Source organism: Dermacentor silvarum, chromosome 3, assembly GCF_013339745.2.
Source record: "Dermacentor silvarum isolate Dsil-2018 chromosome 3, BIME_Dsil_1.4, whole genome shotgun sequence".
Classification (NCBI taxonomy): Eukaryota; Metazoa; Arthropoda; class Arachnida; order Ixodida; family Ixodidae; genus Dermacentor; species Dermacentor silvarum.
In genome coordinates, this window is record NC_051156.1 from 231772541 (window position 1) to 231792494 (window position 19954).

General features: G+C 48.3%; 1 protein-coding gene across 1 annotated transcript in view; it reads left to right on the plus strand.

The window, feature by feature from the left end:
• Positions 1-16571, plus strand: part of LOC119446861 (monocarboxylate transporter 5-like) — a 98864-nt gene extending 82293 nt beyond the window's left edge. Inside the window, exon 6 of the mRNA XM_037711435.2 lies at positions 15242-16571. Coding sequence (XP_037567363.1) covers positions 15242-15399 — 158 coding nt within the window. The 3' untranslated portion in view covers positions 15400-16571. The remainder of the gene's footprint in view (positions 1-15241) is intronic.
• Positions 16572-19954: the final 3383 nt, after the last annotated feature.

The following is a 19954-nucleotide window of genomic DNA, read 5'->3' on the forward strand; positions in this document are numbered from 1 at the left end:
TATAACTCGACAAGAGAGAAAATTCTAATACGTTGGCTCTAGCGTAATATTGCCTTGACGCCTGGCTCTTATGGTATCCAGTGCGAATGGTTGTTCATGGAAACAACAGACAGGAAGAACCACGTGAAAATTTCTCAAGCGCGAAGATAGGATTTATTGCCGAAATCGTTTGGTACATCAAGAGCTTGAATTCTATTTCACTAGGGGAGTCGCTGTGAGAAAGCTTCTTATGAACCAAACCATCTTTATTCAGATACTGTCCATATTACTATTAGTTTTAGTCTACTATTACCTAAAATACGTGCACACGTACTCAAGTCAATGTCTGATTATTAATAAATAAGCTAGTATATTGACACTGGACTTTGCATTTATTTTTATGCCTCAAGAAACAGAGCTTTTTAAATGCAGCTCGAACTCCAGGCAATAAAACTGCAGGATGCTTTTAGCTCCTTCCGAATTTTACAAAATCCCACCCACTTAACTTCGCTAATGTCCCAGGGCGTTCTATATAGTACAGCAGTATCAAATAGAAACACCCCGACAGAGAGCCTGTGTACATTTCTTAACCACTTCGTGATTTGCCCAAAACGCTACCGTCATTTGTACAAGGTACCCCCACCTACTGAGAATTATGGAAGACAATAATACTAAATGCGCACTACGGCAAAACATAATTCTCTTAACACTTTAGGCATCACGGCTTTATACACCAACAGACCAATTCTTAATGGTTTATCTTCGATGAAAGAACCTCTATCCAAACAGAATGCACAACCCATATACTAAAGTCTATTTATCTCGTCCTGAATTGGTTCTGACATGCAACTACTTCCATTATGAGGACAATTACTACCTAGAAATCAGTAGCGCACCCAGGATCTCAGCCAGGGGGGGGTTGACAGTTTGCCAGTACCATCTAAACAGAACTAATTTCGATTTATTCACGGGAAATTGTCAAAAAATGCGCTTTTTGCGAATGTGCAGACGATTGCACGTCTTACATCTTAGTTGCAGTACTCAAATGCGTAAGGAAAGAAAAGGGGTTAAACAAAAGGGGGGGTTCAGTCGTCCTCAGGGGGGGGGGGGGGGGTTACAACCCCCGAATCCCCCCCCGTCGGTGCGCCACTGCTAGAAATACACAAGACAAGCATGGGTACACCTTTTGCACTAACCTACGCTAACAGATTTATGGGGACTCTAGAAAGAGATATCCTATCTCGCTGCACATACAAGCCCCCACACATACCTTCGATACATAGACGACATATTTATAATACGGTGACATGGTCAGGACAGTCTAGATAAGTTTGTAACGCTGCTAACTTCTTTTAACCCAGAAATAAAATTCACATCGGAATCTTCACTTGAGTGCATAAACTTTCTGGACACAACAACATATATTGACAATGAGAGGCTAAAGACAACGCTGCATAGGAAACCTTTTGATAAGCAATAATACCTAAAATATACAAGCCACTATCGTAGACATTGCAAACAATGGTATCTTTATACCTTTAAAGGTGAGGCCACAGGACTACATCGTATTTGCGTTGAAAAACAAGATAACATAGCTAGGCTCAATCACCTTAAAGAAACCCTATCAAACAGGAACCAGCCAGACACTTCCCTACGAAAAACCTACACGGATGCATCCAAACTTGAGTGAGCCGAGGTCCTAAAAACCCCGCCATAAGATCACAATAACAACAACGCCTCTCGTTACTACTAAATTCTCAAGCGCACTCCCAAACGTGGACAACATTCTCAATAAATACTATCAAATTCTCCCGGCTTGCCCAAAGTAGCCTACAGGCGCAACACAGTTTCAAAGACATTCTTGAGTATGCCAAACTAAGGACAACGACGAGGCCAACATCCGGCCCCTGTGGACGCCGCAGGTGATTTACATGTAGAATTTGCTACTACAGTAAAGCGTCAAATCACCTTCGCAAGGTAACTTGGAGTTTAACCTGCGCGTCAAGCAACGTCGTCTAGAGTGTGCCACTTGTGGAGCAAACGATACATGGGTGAGATTGGACAACAAATGCATGAAACACTCAACGACCATCACGGAGACACACAATACAAGTTAATTAAAGCTTCAGCGGTCACACATTAGACGAACCATATACAACAAACTCATTCTCAATAACCATGCAAAAGGAAATATATGAAACCATACCTCATACACATCTTTAAGGCCTACACCCGACGGGAAACAATTTGGCAGGTGGCCACTTAAAATCGCTAAAGGCTCTAACTTAACTCCCGAAATTTTCGTAGCGTTGACGCCTGCTAACGTGGATTCTTAAGCCCACCTATTTTTCCTTTTCCAGCTATTCCCTGCCCTTCCCCTATATTGTGTGTGTTTAACGCCATGCCCAGCTCATTATACAATTTTTTATATTATTTATGTTTGTGAAGAGAGAGTTTCGGTTGCAAATTATTTCCAGAATAACTATCACCCAAGTCACGCATGAGCAAGAAATTCTGGACAAGGAACGTGCAGACAGCAACGCTGGTCCCGTGCCCTTAAAATTTTTTTTATTGCGATAGCAATTATATGGATACTCCAAAGCAGATTTCTGCCGTCGCCGTCGCCGTCGCCGTGAGGTTCCGTATGACGTCAATGGAGATGAAATCGTCGCCGCGCGCCGCCGAACGCTGTATGTGCGAGTGAAAGGGCGCGAGGGACGCGCGCTTTCACGGGGAGTGAACGCACGGCGAAGAAAAAACGCGCGTTCTGCGCCGTGCTCCCTTAAGGGCTGCAGAAGTCTCTTTCCTCCTTTACAATCACCATATATGTAGAACAAACGCGCCTTCTTCCGACGCGCGAAAGGCCGTGGCGGGGGGGGGGGGAGGGGGAGGGAAGGGAGGCGACGTTTAGCTGCGGCATCAAGTGCCTATTTATATCAGAGGCTCCGGCAACAGTCACCAACGCCGTACGCATTTTGTGCGAACGCGGGCAAAACGCCGACGGCGTCGACAACAGTTCTGCGTGTTGCCGGTGCTGCTGCATGTCCAAGGGTATACACCTGATAAAGCTACTATCATTACTCCGTATAGCTCTCTACAAATTTGCTATCGCAATTGATGCTTCGCCTTTCAGGTGAAACTGCGACAACTTTTTCTTAGCGGACAGCACAACTGACAAACAGCTCACACAGTCGTCCTAGTTATATGTGGTATTCTTTAATGGCTTCACGCGCAACCATACACATACGCTAATGCACGGAAACAAGATACCTGTATTTAAACAATGGCAACCAGCCACAGCTCCCACAACGATCAGCCAAGTGCCTTTCGTCTTTTATTGCGATAGCAATTATATGGACACTTCTACCGGATTTCTGCCGTCGTTGTTGTCGTCGCCGTCGTCGTCACCGTGAGGTTCCGTATAGATTTCAAGGGCGATAAAATCGTCGCCGCGCGCCGTATGCGCGAGCGAAAGCGCGCGGGGGACGCGCGCTATCACGGAGGGCGACCCCCCCCCCCCCCCCCCATCACGGAGAGCGAACGCTCGGCGGAAAGCAAACGTGGCCGTCGCGCGAAAGACCATGGGGGTATGGGAGGAAGGGAGGCGGGGCGGCGCTGTGCTCCGGCACCAAAGGCGTATCTTGCCACTCAATCTCCCACGCGAGAGCAACAAAGCAGGAAGAGGAGGGGAGGGGGGGGGGCAGCTTCTCCTCTGCCAACAACTCCTTTGCGCTTTGCCCGGGGATGCCGGTCGTCCGCACCGTCTCTTATCTCCACACGGCTCTGACCTTTGTATGCGCTGTGCATTCGCCGCTCAGTTTCCGTTGAAGCGATAGACCGCGCGAACCTGCGCTTGCTGCCAGCGTTTTGACAGTCGTTGGCTGCGGTCATTCAGTGTGATCGATTCATGTTTGCTTGTGCGCGCTGACACCACGATTGTTAATTCAGTTAGTAAGCCAATGTGTCCAAGTGTACGCAGCCGATAAAACTACTATCCCTACTCCGAATAGCTCTCTACTAATCTGCTATCGCAATCGATGCTTCGCCTTTCGGGCGAAACTGCTACTTTTTTGATACCGTTAGTGCGTTATCTTAATCTAATACAGCGGACTCCAGGATAGTGCCGGATAAACTTCCAAAGGAAATGCCGGGTAAACTGAACAATTACATCAACTGCGGATGGCCACTCGTTGGCACAATGTAAACAAACTTCGGTCAAGCGAACTTTAACCCAAATTACCAAAACTTCATTGGCATATGTGACGAACCTGTTTAATGGCGATGATATAAATAGTAAAGCATATGCTATCAGGTAGTTGATGGAAATTTGATGAAAATTAAAGTGATACAATTGCGTATGGCTCATTGAATGTGAACCATGTTGGCCCGCGAAATACAGCCACCGAAGAAACAGGCCAAGCACGCCTAGTCTTCATGAACTCACGTGTTTATTGCGTCTGAACGCCGACTACTGCGGCCACTTATTACTTGCCCGCTAGGCATGGCGCAGCAGCGACACAAAAAGGCAGCGCTGCTTGGGTGCGCTGCATTGCGGCAACTTAAACATTGTATCACTCCTCCCCTCTAAAGATACATGCTACGGGGAGTACTTGATCTACACCGCAACTTTGGAGTGCAAGGTGCAGCCATGACAGGGTTGTCCACGGCATAGCTACTTCCAGATACACTTCCTGTTCCTCATGTAGCACGTTGGGTGCAGCTGGGAGATGTATGGCTGGTTCTTTCTCATGAAGCACATCCGGGACAGCTGGAGAATGGATGGGCAGCTGCTCCAGTTGAGGAAAAGCTTCTGCGCCAGCAAGACGAAATGGCGCTGTCTCCACAAGGCGCAAGTGGTCATTGTGTCGGTTCCATGTCGAACCGTTTTGACAAAGGACATGGGCCGACGGTGGATTGACATCCAAAACACTGGCAGGTACCCATGGTGCACCTTTGCGGAAGTTTCTCGCATACACTTTATCTCCTGGTTGGAGTAATGGGGCCTGCCGTGACCAGGGTCGGTGCGGAAACGGCCATGGCATCTGTTGGACCGGCTGCGCAGCCCGTTGTTGAGCCTGGCACGTAGCGCAGCTTTTCACATTGTTGCCAATGTCATTGTCTATGCCTGACCACCAGACATGGCTCCTGGCAATCATCTTGCTTTTTTCAATACCAGGGTGACTGGCGTGAAGTACTCAGTACTTGGGCCTGCAGTGATTTTGAAACCACGACTCTTGATCCCCATAGTAGGCAGCCTTCATGGAGACTGAGTTCTGAGCTTCTTGTGTTGAAAGGGTTTCACTCTGGCCCAGCTGGGAGGCTCTCTCCTTTCAATACAGAATGCACAACGTGACCCAGAAATGGATCGTTCCTGGTGGCTCGTGCCACCACAGCAGGTGAAAGAAGTCGTGGATAGGTCTCCTCCAACATGAAAATCTCGGCAGGGTCAGGCAGTGCGCTGCTGTCGTTCGGTAGTGACAGTCTGCTAAGAGCGTAAGCATGGCCAAGCTCTCTTCCAGGCTTGTATACAAGTGCGTACTTGTACGCTGATAGCTTGAGAGCCCACCTGATCAATCGTGGTGATGCTTGCACAGGTACAGGCTTGTTGGCACCCAGCAGTCCTAGAAGTGGCTTGTGGTCAGTGTATGCTTCAAACGGTATGCCCCACATGTACTGGTGGAACCGATATACACCAAACACGAGTGCCAGGGCCTCCCTGTCAAGTTGACTGTAGTTTCGTTCTGCTTTTGTCAAACTCCGTGAGGCAAAAGCAATGGGATGTTCTCGGTCATCAGCATCTTTGCGAGCCAGAACTGCACCTATGCCATAAGGTGACGCGTCACAGCTGAGACACACAGGCCTCTCAGGGCGGAAATGCACGAGAATTGGAGCTGAGGTCACCAGGTGCTTGCAGACTGTGAATGCATCTTGCTGATCTTGCCCCCCCCCCCCTCCCATTTCTTTCCATCACGAAGAAGAGAGGTCAGGGGAGAAAGAAGTTCAGAAAGATTAGGCAAAGAACGCCGATAGAAGTTAACAAGTCCCAAGAAACTCTGAAGTTATTTGACGTCTTTTGGCACAGGGGCATACAGAATGGCAGCCACCTTGTCGACGTTCGGGGAAAGGCCTTCCTTACTGATTATGTGCCCAAGATACTCCACTTGTGGCACGAAGAAGTGACACTTCTCGAGTTTCACTTTGAGGCCAGATTCTTGAAGCTTGCGAAACACAGCATGAAGGTTGTTGAAATGCTCAGCATCATTAGCACATATGTGACAAGAATGTCGTCGAAATAGACGGCCACATGTGCTAGCCCTCTCAGCAAGTTCTCCATTTCACGTTGAAATATAGCTGGAGCTGATGACACTCCAAGAGGCAAACGGGTGTGCTGAAACAACCCCATGTGTGTGGAAATTGTGACATACTCTCTGGAGGCCTCATCAAGCACTACTTGCTGATACGCGTCACGCAAATCCAATTTGGTGAATTTATCCCCCCCCCCCCCCCCTGCAAGGAAAGTCCACAGGTCCTCAATCCTTGGAATTGAATATTTGTCCACTGTCGCTCTGGGTTGATGGTGACACTAAAATCTCTACCGATTCTGATGCGCCCATCTCTTTTTACCACAGGAACAATAGGTGCTGCCCACCTTGATGTTTTCGCTGGAACAAGGATGGAATCTCTCCTTAATCGTTTTACTTCTTGTGTGACTCCTTCTGTCAAGGCATATGGCAGAAGGCGAAGCTTGAAGAACCGGGGTGGGGCATCAGAAGGAACATGTAATGACGCTATAGCACCTTTGAACGTACCAAGATCTTCTTCGAACACCTCTGCAAAGTCTTGGTGTTTGATGTCACAAAGTGCATGTATATTTACTTCAACATTGGAGAGGCCGATGCCCAGTTTGCGCATCCAGTTGCGTCCTAGCAGAGTAGGTGAACTGTCCCCGGCCAGAAAAATGGGTAGATCCGCCTCCTTGCCATGAAACTTTACAAGGACATTAGTCTTGCCTTCAACTTTTTTCAGTTCCCCGGAATAGCTTCGCAGAAACACTTGCGACGGCTGCACTTAACCGAAGGCCGAAACTGTAGAAGCCGCGACTTTGCAACGACGGAGACGCTTTCCCCCGTGTCCACTTCCATGCGGAGCGGCTTGCCGCAAACGTCAACGGTGACTGAAGGGCGGAGGCGGTTCGGCGTAGTTAATTTGCCACATGTCGTAGACTTGTGAAGGCGAAGCTGTAGCGGCATCTTCATCTTTTACAGGGTGCACGCGAAAGCGGTTGCTTGACGACTGCGAACTTCAGCAGTGGACGAACGCTGCTTGTGAGGACTGCTGCTTCGGGCTTGGCTGTTCTTTCGTTTCGTGTTGCAAACTTTCGCCAGATGACCCCGTTTGTAGCAGTAACTGCAGACGGTCTTCACATGCTTGCATTCGGATGCGAGGTGTCCACCCCCGCAGCGATAGCAGGTGACGGCCACGGAGCCTGACGAGACGCGGAGGGTCGAAATGGTGCCGTTAGAGTTAGCTTGTGCAATCTCCCCGGCATCCTTTTTTCCTGCTTCCATTGCTAGGGCTGTCTGCAGGGCATCCTGGAATGTGAGTTCCGCTTTTTCCAGCAATCTTGTTTGAATATCTGCGTTGTTCACACCACACACAATACGGTCGCGTATCATGTTTTCTAGTTCGGCACCGAAGTTGCAATGCTCAGAGAGGCTTTTCAGCGCTGCAATGAACCCGCTGATAGATTCGCCTTCCGCGCGAACGTTGAAACAGAAACGCTGCACGACCGCAGATGGCTTCGGGCAATGGTAGTTTCCAACAAACAAAAGAATCTGTCACTCGGCTTGTCGGGTGCCAATACACGCAAAATGCCTCGAGCGGCCAGTCGCGCGGCAATTCTGCGTGTATTCGCTGCTCCTTTCACACTCAGAAAAACACATTTATGCTACACATTTACACGTATCGAGCAACAGAAAGCTGTATCGGGAGTTTTTCATGTTGCTCTACAATCTTCTCATTGACACTTTGATAATTAGGACAGTACTTCTCGAGTTAGATAATGAATTACAATTATCTCATTAAATCTCAGTAACGAAAAAATTACTGGCGGCTACTCCGCTGTACTGGAAACAATACGCACTAGGTTTGCTTCGCGTAACGCCGTTCCTCTTTTTAAATCGTGCTGCGTGATAGCTGGGACACCCTGTATATTGACACGTGCACTTTTTTATCTTTCACCGGACCGCTTTTCTTAGGCTAATAAATGTTAAACGTTATCGCTAGGCGCAGGACTGCGCTTGCATGTATCGGAAGTTTCTCGAATGTTGTCGATGCTTCTATCCGTTGTCTGTTGTCACCGACGCTTATGTAATCTGATTATATGAGCGACGCGAATTGTCTAGTACTTTCTGGAAGACACGAGGGCACCAGGGATTACTTTGGAATATTCGATGACTCATGTAAAAAAGCCGACGCGTTTCGCCGCTGATCAGATTTCGACGATCGCCGACTGTGTTCGCCGCTATCGTTGTGCTTCGAGTGCAACTCGCTTTTGTGGGCACAGGTTCGCCCAATAACAAGTCCATTTCGTCATTCACAGTTTTGCGACTGTTTTCTTCACCGCAACTAGTACTTGACAATATATAAAAATTCAGTGATGGCAGATTCTTTTTCCTGTTTTGATAATTATTTTTATAAATATCTAAACGAGCGCTAACGCCGTGCCATGACGATTCCGAATGTATCGCGTGCACTACATTTGTCAAGGGCGTGTCGCAAGATCTCGTTACGAATGGTTGTAAATAACACGTTTACGATCGAATGCCAACATCCTCTGGCCTGCAGCAAACCGTCAGTAAGCTAAATAATCCGCTCCGTCCTTGCCACTTGAATTCGCGGCGCGTATAAGATATATGACGCTCAAAGGCTGGCGGAGGGCACGGACGCACCAGCCTTAGTGCCCTACAGCAAGTGCGTCTCAGACAAATAGTGGCCGTACGAACAAATAGTTGAACGAACAAGCAAGCGAACGACTAAACGAACGAGCAAACGACTAAATTAACGATGACTAAATCAGCCAGCGAACGAGCGGGCGACCGCATGTTTCCTTTGTGAGTGCTCCACCCCCGCATCGTACCCTCACACACTTTAAAGCTCACGCGAATTAGCACGTACAGTCGCAATCTTTTTGAGGGTGAACACGGGAGCGCGTGGCTTTCTATATATCACCAGCGCCGTCAGACGGCAGCCACAATATCTGCGCGCATGCTCGGGGAGGGTGGGCTCCTTTCGTGCGCATTACGTCATCGTAGCACGCGTGTGTCGTCTGCTAGCAGTTTTTTCCTCTCAATAGAAACCAAATTATGACAGAAACCACGATTTTGATGCTTTTAATTCAGAACGTTGTGCTTCTTATGCTTGGCGTTATTGTAATTACTTTTCACTTTGTTTACATTTCCTTCTGCTGTGTTCTTATCGTACAACGAACAGGCAAGGGAACACAAACATCCGAACTTTTATTTGGTGCAAGTTCAACAAAAGATTGTTGGAATTGGTGAATTGGTGCATTTGGTGCAAGTTCAACAACCCTCCTCCACCGTGCAGCCGGTTGGAGGAGGGTTGCCGCTGAAGCTCTCCTTTCCCATTTCGCATGCAAGCAGACTGTGTTCGTGCTCTCTTGCAGGTCCGCTGGCCGTGCGGCGACATTGACCAAATCGCGGAGCAGAACCCGCTGAAGTGTGTCGTGTATTAGGAAGCGCTTTCTTCCTACCAGGTTTACCTCGCAAGCTGCTATTCATTTTCTAAACCACTGGGACATTGCACGTACGCACCAGTGCCAAGCAATTAAAATGAAGAATATTTACATAGCGAACCGTTGTTAATTACCAATATTCACGGTTTACATATTACATTTCGTGAAAGTAGTCGCTTTGAAAGTCCTAACTTTCGGTTACGTTTAGGGCTACACTTCAACTAGTCCACAGATATAGTGGGGGGTAGCATAGAGAAAATAACTTCCTGGCACCATCAATCGTTAATTTTGATCGTGTGTTGTGAAGTGGATCAACTAAAACTAGCGGATGTCTCGGCCAGCCAAAACTCAACACAAGTAAAAGTTGAACGCTTTTGTTTTTATTCACAAATTCGGTACTGGAATAAGACTAACATCCACGCAGTGCGAAAGTGATAATCTACAGAAGCAATTTTCATTCACAACGAAATTTGTACATAATGAGTGAAAATAGACTCCAGAAGATCCAAACCAATGCGGACATTATTAACCACCACGGCTGCGTCTTTCTTTTCTTTTTTTAAACTTGGCTATGCATGTGGACGAAGAGTGAACAAAATGTATAGCCCAAAAACACGCACTCGTGTCCTTCATTACAAGTATTTTACCGACAACAGATGGGCTGCCGTCATGACGAATGAGTCGAGCGACACTGCTCTTTCAGGCTTGGACAGAACTGGTTTACTCATGCAAAATGAATACCTGCTCGGAAAATAGAGTGAAATACTTGTGCTTACCCGCGGTCATTAGGAAACCTGAAAAACTTCGCAGAACGGGAATTCCCGGTGTTCGAACACCACAGAGCCGCGCAACACATGCGATGCCCCGATTTAGCCATCTTCGTCTAATGCTTGGTCGACCTGGTTTCCTGCGTCTTCCGTTCGTTGCACGCCTGATCAAGCTTCTCTGTCTTATCTTTCCCATCTTCACACTTGGGAAGACAACCGAAGCAGACGACCAAGCGCGATATGACTTGTGATATCGCTAAGCGAGCGGCAAGGGTGAGCGGAGGCAAGCTTGACGGACGCATGATGGCGACCACTTCTCGCGCTTCGCCCGATTTAAAATGCACAAGAAGAGCAACAAGAAAAATAACTTAGGATATTTGGCAACCGCTAGGAGCGCGCATGTTCCTTCAAACCGAAACTAGCTTTACTTTCCGGGGGCTTCCTTCACGCCCTCGCAGACGTTCAGGCGGGAAAAACAAGTGCTTCTGTGGCGTCTTTTAGGGGCGAAGCACCTTAGGGCCGAGCCTTGTCCCTCGTCGTCGTCCGTTGTCCCTAGCTCTGGTTTGCATGTATACTGTGTATACCAGAGCATGTACATGTGACCCGCTGGGGTGGCTCACACAGCTAAGGCGTTGCGCTGCTGAGCACGAGTTCGCGGGATCGAATCCCGGCCGCGGTGGCAGCATTTCGATGGAGGTGGAATGCAAAAACAAACGCCCGTGTGCTTGCGTTGTAGAGCACGTTAAATAACCCCAGGTGGTCAAAATTAATCCGCAGCCCACCACTACGGCGTGCCTCATAATCAGAACTGGTTTTGGCACGTAAAACCCCAGAAAGAAGAAGCATTTACGTGTGTACTGTACAGTATATATATATATATATATATATATATATATATATATTGTAAAGGCGTTTATTGCCCACAAGCGTTAGGGCCAACCGTTGCGTCAGTTCAAGGAACCGCGAGTGCGAGCGGCGTAGTCCGAGCGATGCGCTGGAGAGCGCTGTCTAGTGGGTCAGTCTCTGCAGCGCATCGCTCGGACTACGCCGAGCGATGCATATATATATATATATATATATATATATATATATATATATATATATATATATATATATATATCATAAGGAGCCAACAAACAAGGACGACATAGGGGAAATTACTTGTACTTACTAATTGAATTAAAGAAATGATAAATTAATGGAAATGAAAAAGGATGAAAAAAAGAAATGTCCGCAGGTGGGGAACGAATCCACGTCTTCGCATTACGCGCATATATATATATATATATATATATATATATATATATATATATACATACGGGGATTCACGCTTATGATCCCCCGGTGCTTCGCCGACTCATCATTCACTTCGTGGATATGCGGTGATTTTTTTGTACAGCATTATTTATCGTCTGTTTCCTCTAAAGACAAGTAAAAATGTTTCGCATACGTGCAGAAAAAGCGGGACCATTTGTGTATATGTGCTTTTATTCTCTGCGCGCATCTATATTTTTCGTGTTTGATTGCTGTCAAATAAAGACGGCTGAGGTACCATAGCTGAGGGCCCGCGTTTCTAGCAGACGACACGCTCTACGCGCGCCGGCCTGCCCGTTCCGCCGCCGCCACTCAGCGCGTGCGCGCGAGGAAGCAAGCTGTTCAGTGGTTTCCACGTGCCTCGACAGATGGCGCTACGCGATGAGAATAAATAGGGAGCCTACATGCAACGTGTTGGATGTAGGCTCCCTAAGAATAGAAAGAATAACAGTGTACGTGAAGGCTTTGAAAAGCTTCTAGAACACTGTAATAAGAAAAGTCGCAGTTTCGCCCGAAAGGCGTAACAACAATTGCGATAGCAAATTAGTAGAGAGCTATTCGGAGTAGGGATAGTAGTTTTATCGGCTGCATAAACTTGGACACATCCGCTTACTAACTGAATTAACAAGCATGGTGTCAGCGCGCACAAGCAAACATGAATAGATCACACTGAATGACCGCAGACAACGACTGTCAAAACGCTGGCAGCAATCGCAGCCGCCGCGGCGGGCAAGGTTCGGGCGGTCTATCGCTTCAAAGGAAACTGAGCGGCGGATGCACAGCGCATACAAAGGTCAGAGTCGTGTGGAGATAAGAGACCGTGCGGGCGACGGGCAAAGTACGAACGGAGTTGTTAGCAGAGTAGAAGCTGTACCCCCCCCCCTCTCCCTCCCGCGCTGCCTTCCCGCTTTCTTGCTTTCGTGTGGGAGATTGAGTGGCAAGTTCCCCTTACGCCCGATTCCAAGATACGACTTTGGTGCTGGAGCACAGCGTTGCCCCGCCTCCCTCCCTCCCATACCCCCACGGCCTTTCGCGCTACGGTCGCATTTGCTTTCGGCCATGCGTTCGCTCTCCGTGATATCGCGCGCGTCCCCCGTGCGCTTTCGCTCGCGCATAGGGCGCGCGGCGACGATTTTATCGCCCTTGGAATCTTTACGGAACCTCACGGTGACGGCGACGCCGACGGCAGAAATCCGGTTGAAGTGTCCATATAATTGATAATAAACGGCTGGGAACAGAAGGGAACGAGAAAGAGAGGGGCGGAGAGCAAAGGAATGAGCGAGACCCCCGGCGTCGGCGTTGCACGGTTTGTCCCTAGCGAATGCGTTGCGCGCCCAAACATATACACGGCGCGGCGGCGAAGTCGGCGCTCCTGCTTTGCTGCCGATGCGTGAGCGAGCGCCAACTGAGTGGGAAAAAAAGAATGCGCTTCGTAAATGTAAATAGGAGTTAAATTTCTGTGATCTTTTTTTCTTACCTGACATTTTTAGCAATTTCAGTTACAAGTCAGCGCCTGTGCACTGGCGCGCATTCCTTTGTTAGGTCTTGCATATGCATTATGGGCGCCTGGAGTACTTAACTTTCTATCACACCTAGAATTTTCTTTATAACGCGATAAATACGTGGTACGAACGCTTCTAGCGCTTTTAGCTCACGCGTTACGCTAAAAGAGCTTGAGAGAGAGCATCTGACTTCTCTGCGCGTGGTTCTGCCTGGTTGCTGTGTCTCAGCAGTGCGGCAGGGAGTCGACCGAACGCCTCCGTACTGTGAACGACGGTCTCGGTGGTGCGACTGTGCCTTCGTGCGGACGCCGAGTTATGAACTAGCGAGGTGTTCGGCAAGGAATCAATTCAGACACGAATGTTAGCTTATTCGGCGAGGCCGCGCTCTAACTGGCACCGGCCTTGCACCAATGTATGCACAGAGAGTAGTTTACGTGACTCTGGCATCGCGGTGCAAGAAGCAGCAGAGTCAAATTAAGCCGATCTTCCTCAGCAACTGCTAGGGTCAACGACGAAATTTCACTACACTGGGCGACTTCGATTTGTAGTCCCAGACTGTTGGGAACCTCCCAAGACCAGTGTATACGCTACACTCTAACAAAAAAAGGACGAAATGGGGTATCGCGGTTAGTCCTTTTGGGAAGTAACTGACTTGCCACAACCATTCGTCCTTTTGGGGAGTAACTGCGAGGGGATGAACTGTTGCTCCCCAAGCGGTTTCTCCATCAAGGACTAACAGTTGCTCTTTTCCGATGCTCCTCAAGAGAGTAACGGTCATTTCTTCCGATGCTCCGCAAGGATGGAATTAACTAAATTAGCCATTTATACGCTGATAAAAAAAACTATTGAGATTATAAAAAAGGAGAAAAAAAATCATTCCGGAGTCTACCAGGATTCGAACTCACGTCCTCACGCTCACAAGTCAGGTACTTTACCCACTACATCACGGCAGCTCGCTTGACATGACACGTTACTGAGACAAAGTTAAGCAGTGAAACGCAGGTGCGGAAATGCAAGAGACTCAGCATTTTGTGTATTCTATGCGGGGAGAGTCTAACGCTGCTTGTATTTGCAACTATGCGATTGCAAAAATAAGGTTGCGCGATTATGCGATGGGACATTACGTGATGTACGTACGTGTAGTGAGCGCATATACAGGGCACCCAAGACGACACAGAAGGCGAACTTATCTGTCACTTAGCGTGCCCCGTTTGAGCTACGTATCGTTTCACTTAAATATGTAATCTCCTGGGAACGGAAGGAACTTAGGTACTATTGACCTAGAACATATGACAGTCCATCAATGACTTGCGCGTTTAATGTGTATCGTTCACGTATGGCTTGCACATGACTTGCATGGTTCTTCACACTTCAAATTTTATGTTTCACGCATTTTTCTAACGAAGAGACAAAGTGCTGCTTTGCATGTAGTTTAATAGACAGTGCACAAACTTCAAATTATTCACGATTTATAGACAATACCGTTTTGCGCGCACCACTCCACGACACGGACGAAAACAGCTAAGTGCATGGGGAGTAACTGTTGCCGTTCGTCCTGCCGTTGCTCTCTTTTAGACCAGGGACTAAACACTTACTCCCCAAAATTTGCACACGACACGCAAACTCCTGCAGTTAGTCCTTTGAGGGACGAAAAGCGCCATTTATAGGACTAACAGCCCAGTTACTCCGGTTGTCCCCGGCATTTTTCTTAGAGTGTACCGCTCATTGGCTGAAAGCACAACCATGGGCAGTTCTATGCAGTCCGGCACGACTAATCGAAGAGACTCATTGTGTAACTGGGTGTGGCAGGTGAAAAGACGGGTTGTGCGCATTCATATCACCTACAAGTTGCGCTTTTGTCCTTGACGCGCCATTTTTCCGCGGCTGTTGGGCAGACTTTGAGTTTTCTTTCTTTTACCACGCAGGTTATTACCGAGACTCGCACGGAAAGTACGACGGCTTGTTCCAGCTGCTGGGAAGCTTCCAACTGTTCGTATCTTTCCTCTGGCTGCTGGCATGTGTCTTCGAGAAGTTGAAGCACTCGAGAGACGCTCCAAAGAAACAGCCGGACGACGCCGTCTGAATTGTGCGGCTGTAAGACATTGGGGCCAATCGGAGTCGACACGGCGCCTGCAAATCAAATCTGATTGGACGCTCCAGAAAAGGTCTCAACAGGCTTCGTCGAATGAAAACAATCCAGTCTGGAGACTACCGCCTTGTCTCACGCAATGCACGAAGCCGTCTGTGGGTTGTGATTTTTATTAGCTGAGCACAGAGACGACCCAGTCGTGCGCGACATTCTTTGTTTTTTGCTAGATAAGTCATTGCCGCCACTTTACCTGGGTTATATACGCTGGTGCTCATCGGTACCACTCATTTCCTTCCAATTAGGAATGAGGCCCTGATACAACGTTCTGCAGGATCTGTGGGCGTAAATGTACTCACTGTACAACAAGAAAGGCAGTGCATATGCGTGTCTATGGCTTGCGTACGTTGAAGAGGCTCACGATTGGCCTGTCCTGGAACAGAGTGCTTAAGTCAAAGCGTCACAGCTCAAAATGAGGGCGATAGTTTGCAGCATCCGATGCAGAAAGCCAAATAAATATTTCTCTAGGCTGCTCTTGTAAACAGCGCGAGTGCTAATAGAGTTGTTTGCTTAATTCTTTTTTAATGCGATGAAATTAATTTCCCGCAATCCTGCGCTTAATAAGCTCGTGATGCACTTTCCAGAGAATGCATTCCGATAGCAGAGCAGTTAAAGGCACAGACCAGAACATAAACTGAAAAAATTTTTAAATAATAATAAATAAAACGTAACACGTGCAAGACGTTTGTTCAGTCAACGTCCTTTCTGTCTTGGTCTGCTTCTTTGGCCGTTGCTCTAGAACAGCGCATTCTCTGAACCAGACCAAAATGGCCCCAGGTCAACGACTAATTGATTCGCAGGTGTGCGTTTTCATAGTAACGTCATTCACCTGAAACAGCGTTTGAATGATCCACGGGGCGCGGCATATGTTCGGAGCTCCTCTAAAGAAAATGAGGTTAAACCTTCGGTATGTTTTCCGTGTAGAAGGGCTTGCTTAATTCAAGGAACTGTCTTCCGAGCTACATCGTTCTAGCGAAGCGCACGTTATGTAATTATTTTTTCACGCTTGTGTGAGTGCTTCTAAGTCTCTAGTATTCTCTTCTTAATTGCATGCAAATGTTCCCGCAGTCGTTCTTTTATGAGTGTCGTTGAATAAAGCGTTGAGCTTATGCAATGTCCCACACTCTCTCCCAGGTGCTCTGTATTTTGGGCTGCGCTGATACTAACGCACCACCGAGGAAGCCATGGACCAGGCTCGGAAACCGAGGCGCCTTTCACCTAAAGTTTTTTTAACATCACTTTCAGCTCTGCTAAGCAAAAGCTGCCAATAATTTAGATGTTTTTGAGTGATGGGTGGATGGTGTCAGAACATACTCATAAATATGTCTTGTGCATTCACATCAGCAGTTTTTATCAAATCCGTAAATAGGCTGTGCGAAATAACAGCTATGTACCAATTAGCGTTCTCACAAGCGCGTGTTTCGCCCTAAGGGCGAAGCAATGAATGCGATAGCAACACAGCAATGTCATACGAAGTAAGGTGAGCGGCTTTGGTAGCAATATGAATTGTAGTAAACATGAGCTGATTAAGTAAGCCGGTGTGCTGCGGCGTAAGTAGACCGACATGAAGAGAGACTCGATGACCACGAGAAGGCGCGTGTGAAACGGTGGTGTTGATGAGAAGCGCTTCCCATGGGTAGCGCGCGTGCGAAGGGACACACCTGTAGCGCCGCACTGCCGATTCGGGCAGCATTGCATGTGTAGCGTGCGTTGGAAAATGTGGCCCGACTATTACTAAGTGAATGAACAAGCGTGGTGTGAGCGCGCACAAACAAACATGAATAGATCACACTGAATGACTGCAGACAACGACTGTCAAAACGCTGGCAGCAAGCGCAAACGCCGCAGCGGCGAAGGTACGTGCGGTCTATCGCTTCAACGGAAACTGAGCGGCGAATGCACGGCGCATAAAGGTCAGAGCCGTGGGGAGATAGACGGTGCGGGCGGAGCGACGAGCGCGGTTGTTGTCAGAGTAGAATTGCGCCCCCCCCCCCCCCCCCCCCCGCTCGCTCCGGCGCTGGCTTCCCGCTTCCTTGCTTGCGCGTGGGAGATTGAGTGCGTTCGCTCTCCGTGATAGCGCGCGTCCCCGCACGCTTCCGCTCGGGCATACGGCGCGCGGCGCAGATTTCATCTATAGGGAACCTCACGGCGACGGCGACGCCGACGGCAGAAATCCGGTTGAAGTATCCATATAATTGCTATCGCAATAAAAGCAGGGAAAAGATGGATACCACCTGATCTCTTAAAATCATAGGTAGCGGTACAAGATAAATTTTTGAAAAATAAAAAGAATAATGAGAGGTACACAAAAATTCTAGATAAAGAACATGTATAGTATACCAGAATAAATCAAGTAGGCTAGGTGACTATTTGTCGCCGCCCCGTTTCAAAGGGGATGCCAATCATCATCATCACCATCATCATCGGCTACAGACAAAGACGTTTCCACGTGGCACACGGTTCTACCCAACATGTTACGACTACGCCTGCAAAAAATGCTCAGCGCCGCCCAAGATGACGCACTCCCTCCCTAGCCCAGAGCAGTAGGAGGACCTGCTTACCAGGTCATGCCTGGAGGACAAGCTTCGACTGGCGGAAAACAAGCAGCGATGGAACACGGCGTCCTCGATTAAGGACGCCGTCCACCCGGGGACGATAATCTTCGTCTGCTCTTTAAATAAAGTTAATTCATCCTTATACTGGCACAATGCCCTTAAAAGCAGCGTACTCTCAGTCTAACTAAAGGCTGTCCAGAGGGCCTGCGAAAGGGTGGAGGACCACGGACTTCCTGCCCCTACGTGTACGCGGCCATCCACTACTACGGACTTCCCACAGGGGGTCCCCACGTAGTTCCTCAGGACCAAATAACGTTTATGTCTGTCTGTCTGTCTGTCTGTCTGTCTGTCTGTCTGTCTGTCTGTCTGTCTGTCTGTCTGTCTGTCTGTCTGTCTGTCTGTCTGTCTGTCTGTCTGTCTGTCTGTCTGTCTGTCTGTCTGTCTGTCTGTCCTGTCTGTCTGTCTGTCTGTCTGTCTGTCTGTCTTCTGTCTGTCTGTCTGTCTGTCCTGTCTGTCTGTCTGTCTGTCTGTCTGTCTGTCTGTCTGTCTGTCTGTCTGTCTGTCTGTCTGTCTGTCTGTCTGTCTGTCTGTCTGTCTGTCTGTCTGTCTGTCTGTCTGTCTGTCTGTCTGTCTGTCTGTCTGTCTGTCTGTCTGTCTGTCTGTCTGTCTGTCTGTCTGTCTGTCTGTCTGTCTGTCTGTCTGTCTGTCTGTCTGTCTGTCTGTCTGTCTGTCTGTCTGTCTGTCTGTCTGTCTGTCTGTCTGTCTGTCTGTCTGTCTGTCTGTCTGTCTGTCTGTCTGTCTGTCTGTCTGTCTGTCTGTCTGTCGTCTGTCTGTCTGTCTGTCTGTCTGTCTGTCTGTCTGTCTGTCTGTCTGTCTGTCTGTCTGTCTGTCTGTCTGTCTGTCTGTCTGTCTGTCTGTCTGTCTGTCTGTCTGTCTGTCTGTCTGTCTGTCTGTCTGTCTGTCTGTCTGTCTGTCTGTCTGTCTGTCTGTCTGTCTGTCTGTCTGTCTGTCTGTCTGTCTGTCTGTCTGTCTGTCTGTCTGTCTGTCTGTCTGTCTGTCTGTCTGTCTGTCTGTCTGTCTGTCTGTCTGTCTGTCTGTCTGTCTGTCTGTCTGTCTGTCTGTCTGTCTGTCTGTCTGTCTGTCTGTCTGTCTGTCTGTCTGTCTGTCTGTCTGTCTGTCTGTCTGTCTGTCTGTCTGTCTGTCTGTCTGTCTGTCTGTCTGTCTGTCTGTCTGTCTGTCTGTCTGTCTGTCTGTCTGTCTGTCTGTCTGTCTGTCTGTCTGTCTGTCTGTCTGTCTGTCTGTCTGTCTGTCTGTCTGTCTGTCTGTCTGTCTGTCTGTCTGTCTGTCTGTCTGTCTGTCTGTCTGTCTGTCTGTCTGTCTGTCTGTCTGTCTGTCTGTCTGTCTGTCTGTCTGTCTGTCTGTCTGTCTGTCTGTCTGTCTGTCTGTCTGTCTGTCTGTCTGTCTGTCTGTCTGTCTGTCTGTCTGTCTGTCTGTCTGTCTGTCTGTCTGTCTGTCCTGGCTTCTGTTGAGTGGCCTCACTAACTGATTCACACTGTTTGCTTGGATTTGGCTTGTTTATGTTAATTTACTATTCCCACTGCTGATATAGCTCTATAGTGTGGCTGCAGTAAATGTGAATGAAAAAATAAATAGATGCAGCACATCGAACTTGCCCAGTTCGAATCTATATACAATGAAGCTTACGGGGCGTGAATCTATTCACGCGCGTGCAACTTCTCATCTGGATGCCCCAATGAAAGGCTCTGCAATGCAATGCACATTTGAACCCAACCAGCGTTATAGGGGCTGAAGGAGGCAAACTGGCTTTCTGCGCCATTTGTTTTGGGTACCCGACCTCCCCCTGGAGGCGCAGACGCGGTTGCATGGCGGCGCAACGCGTGAGCAACGTGAGGCCACCTCCTCCGGTGCGCGTCTTT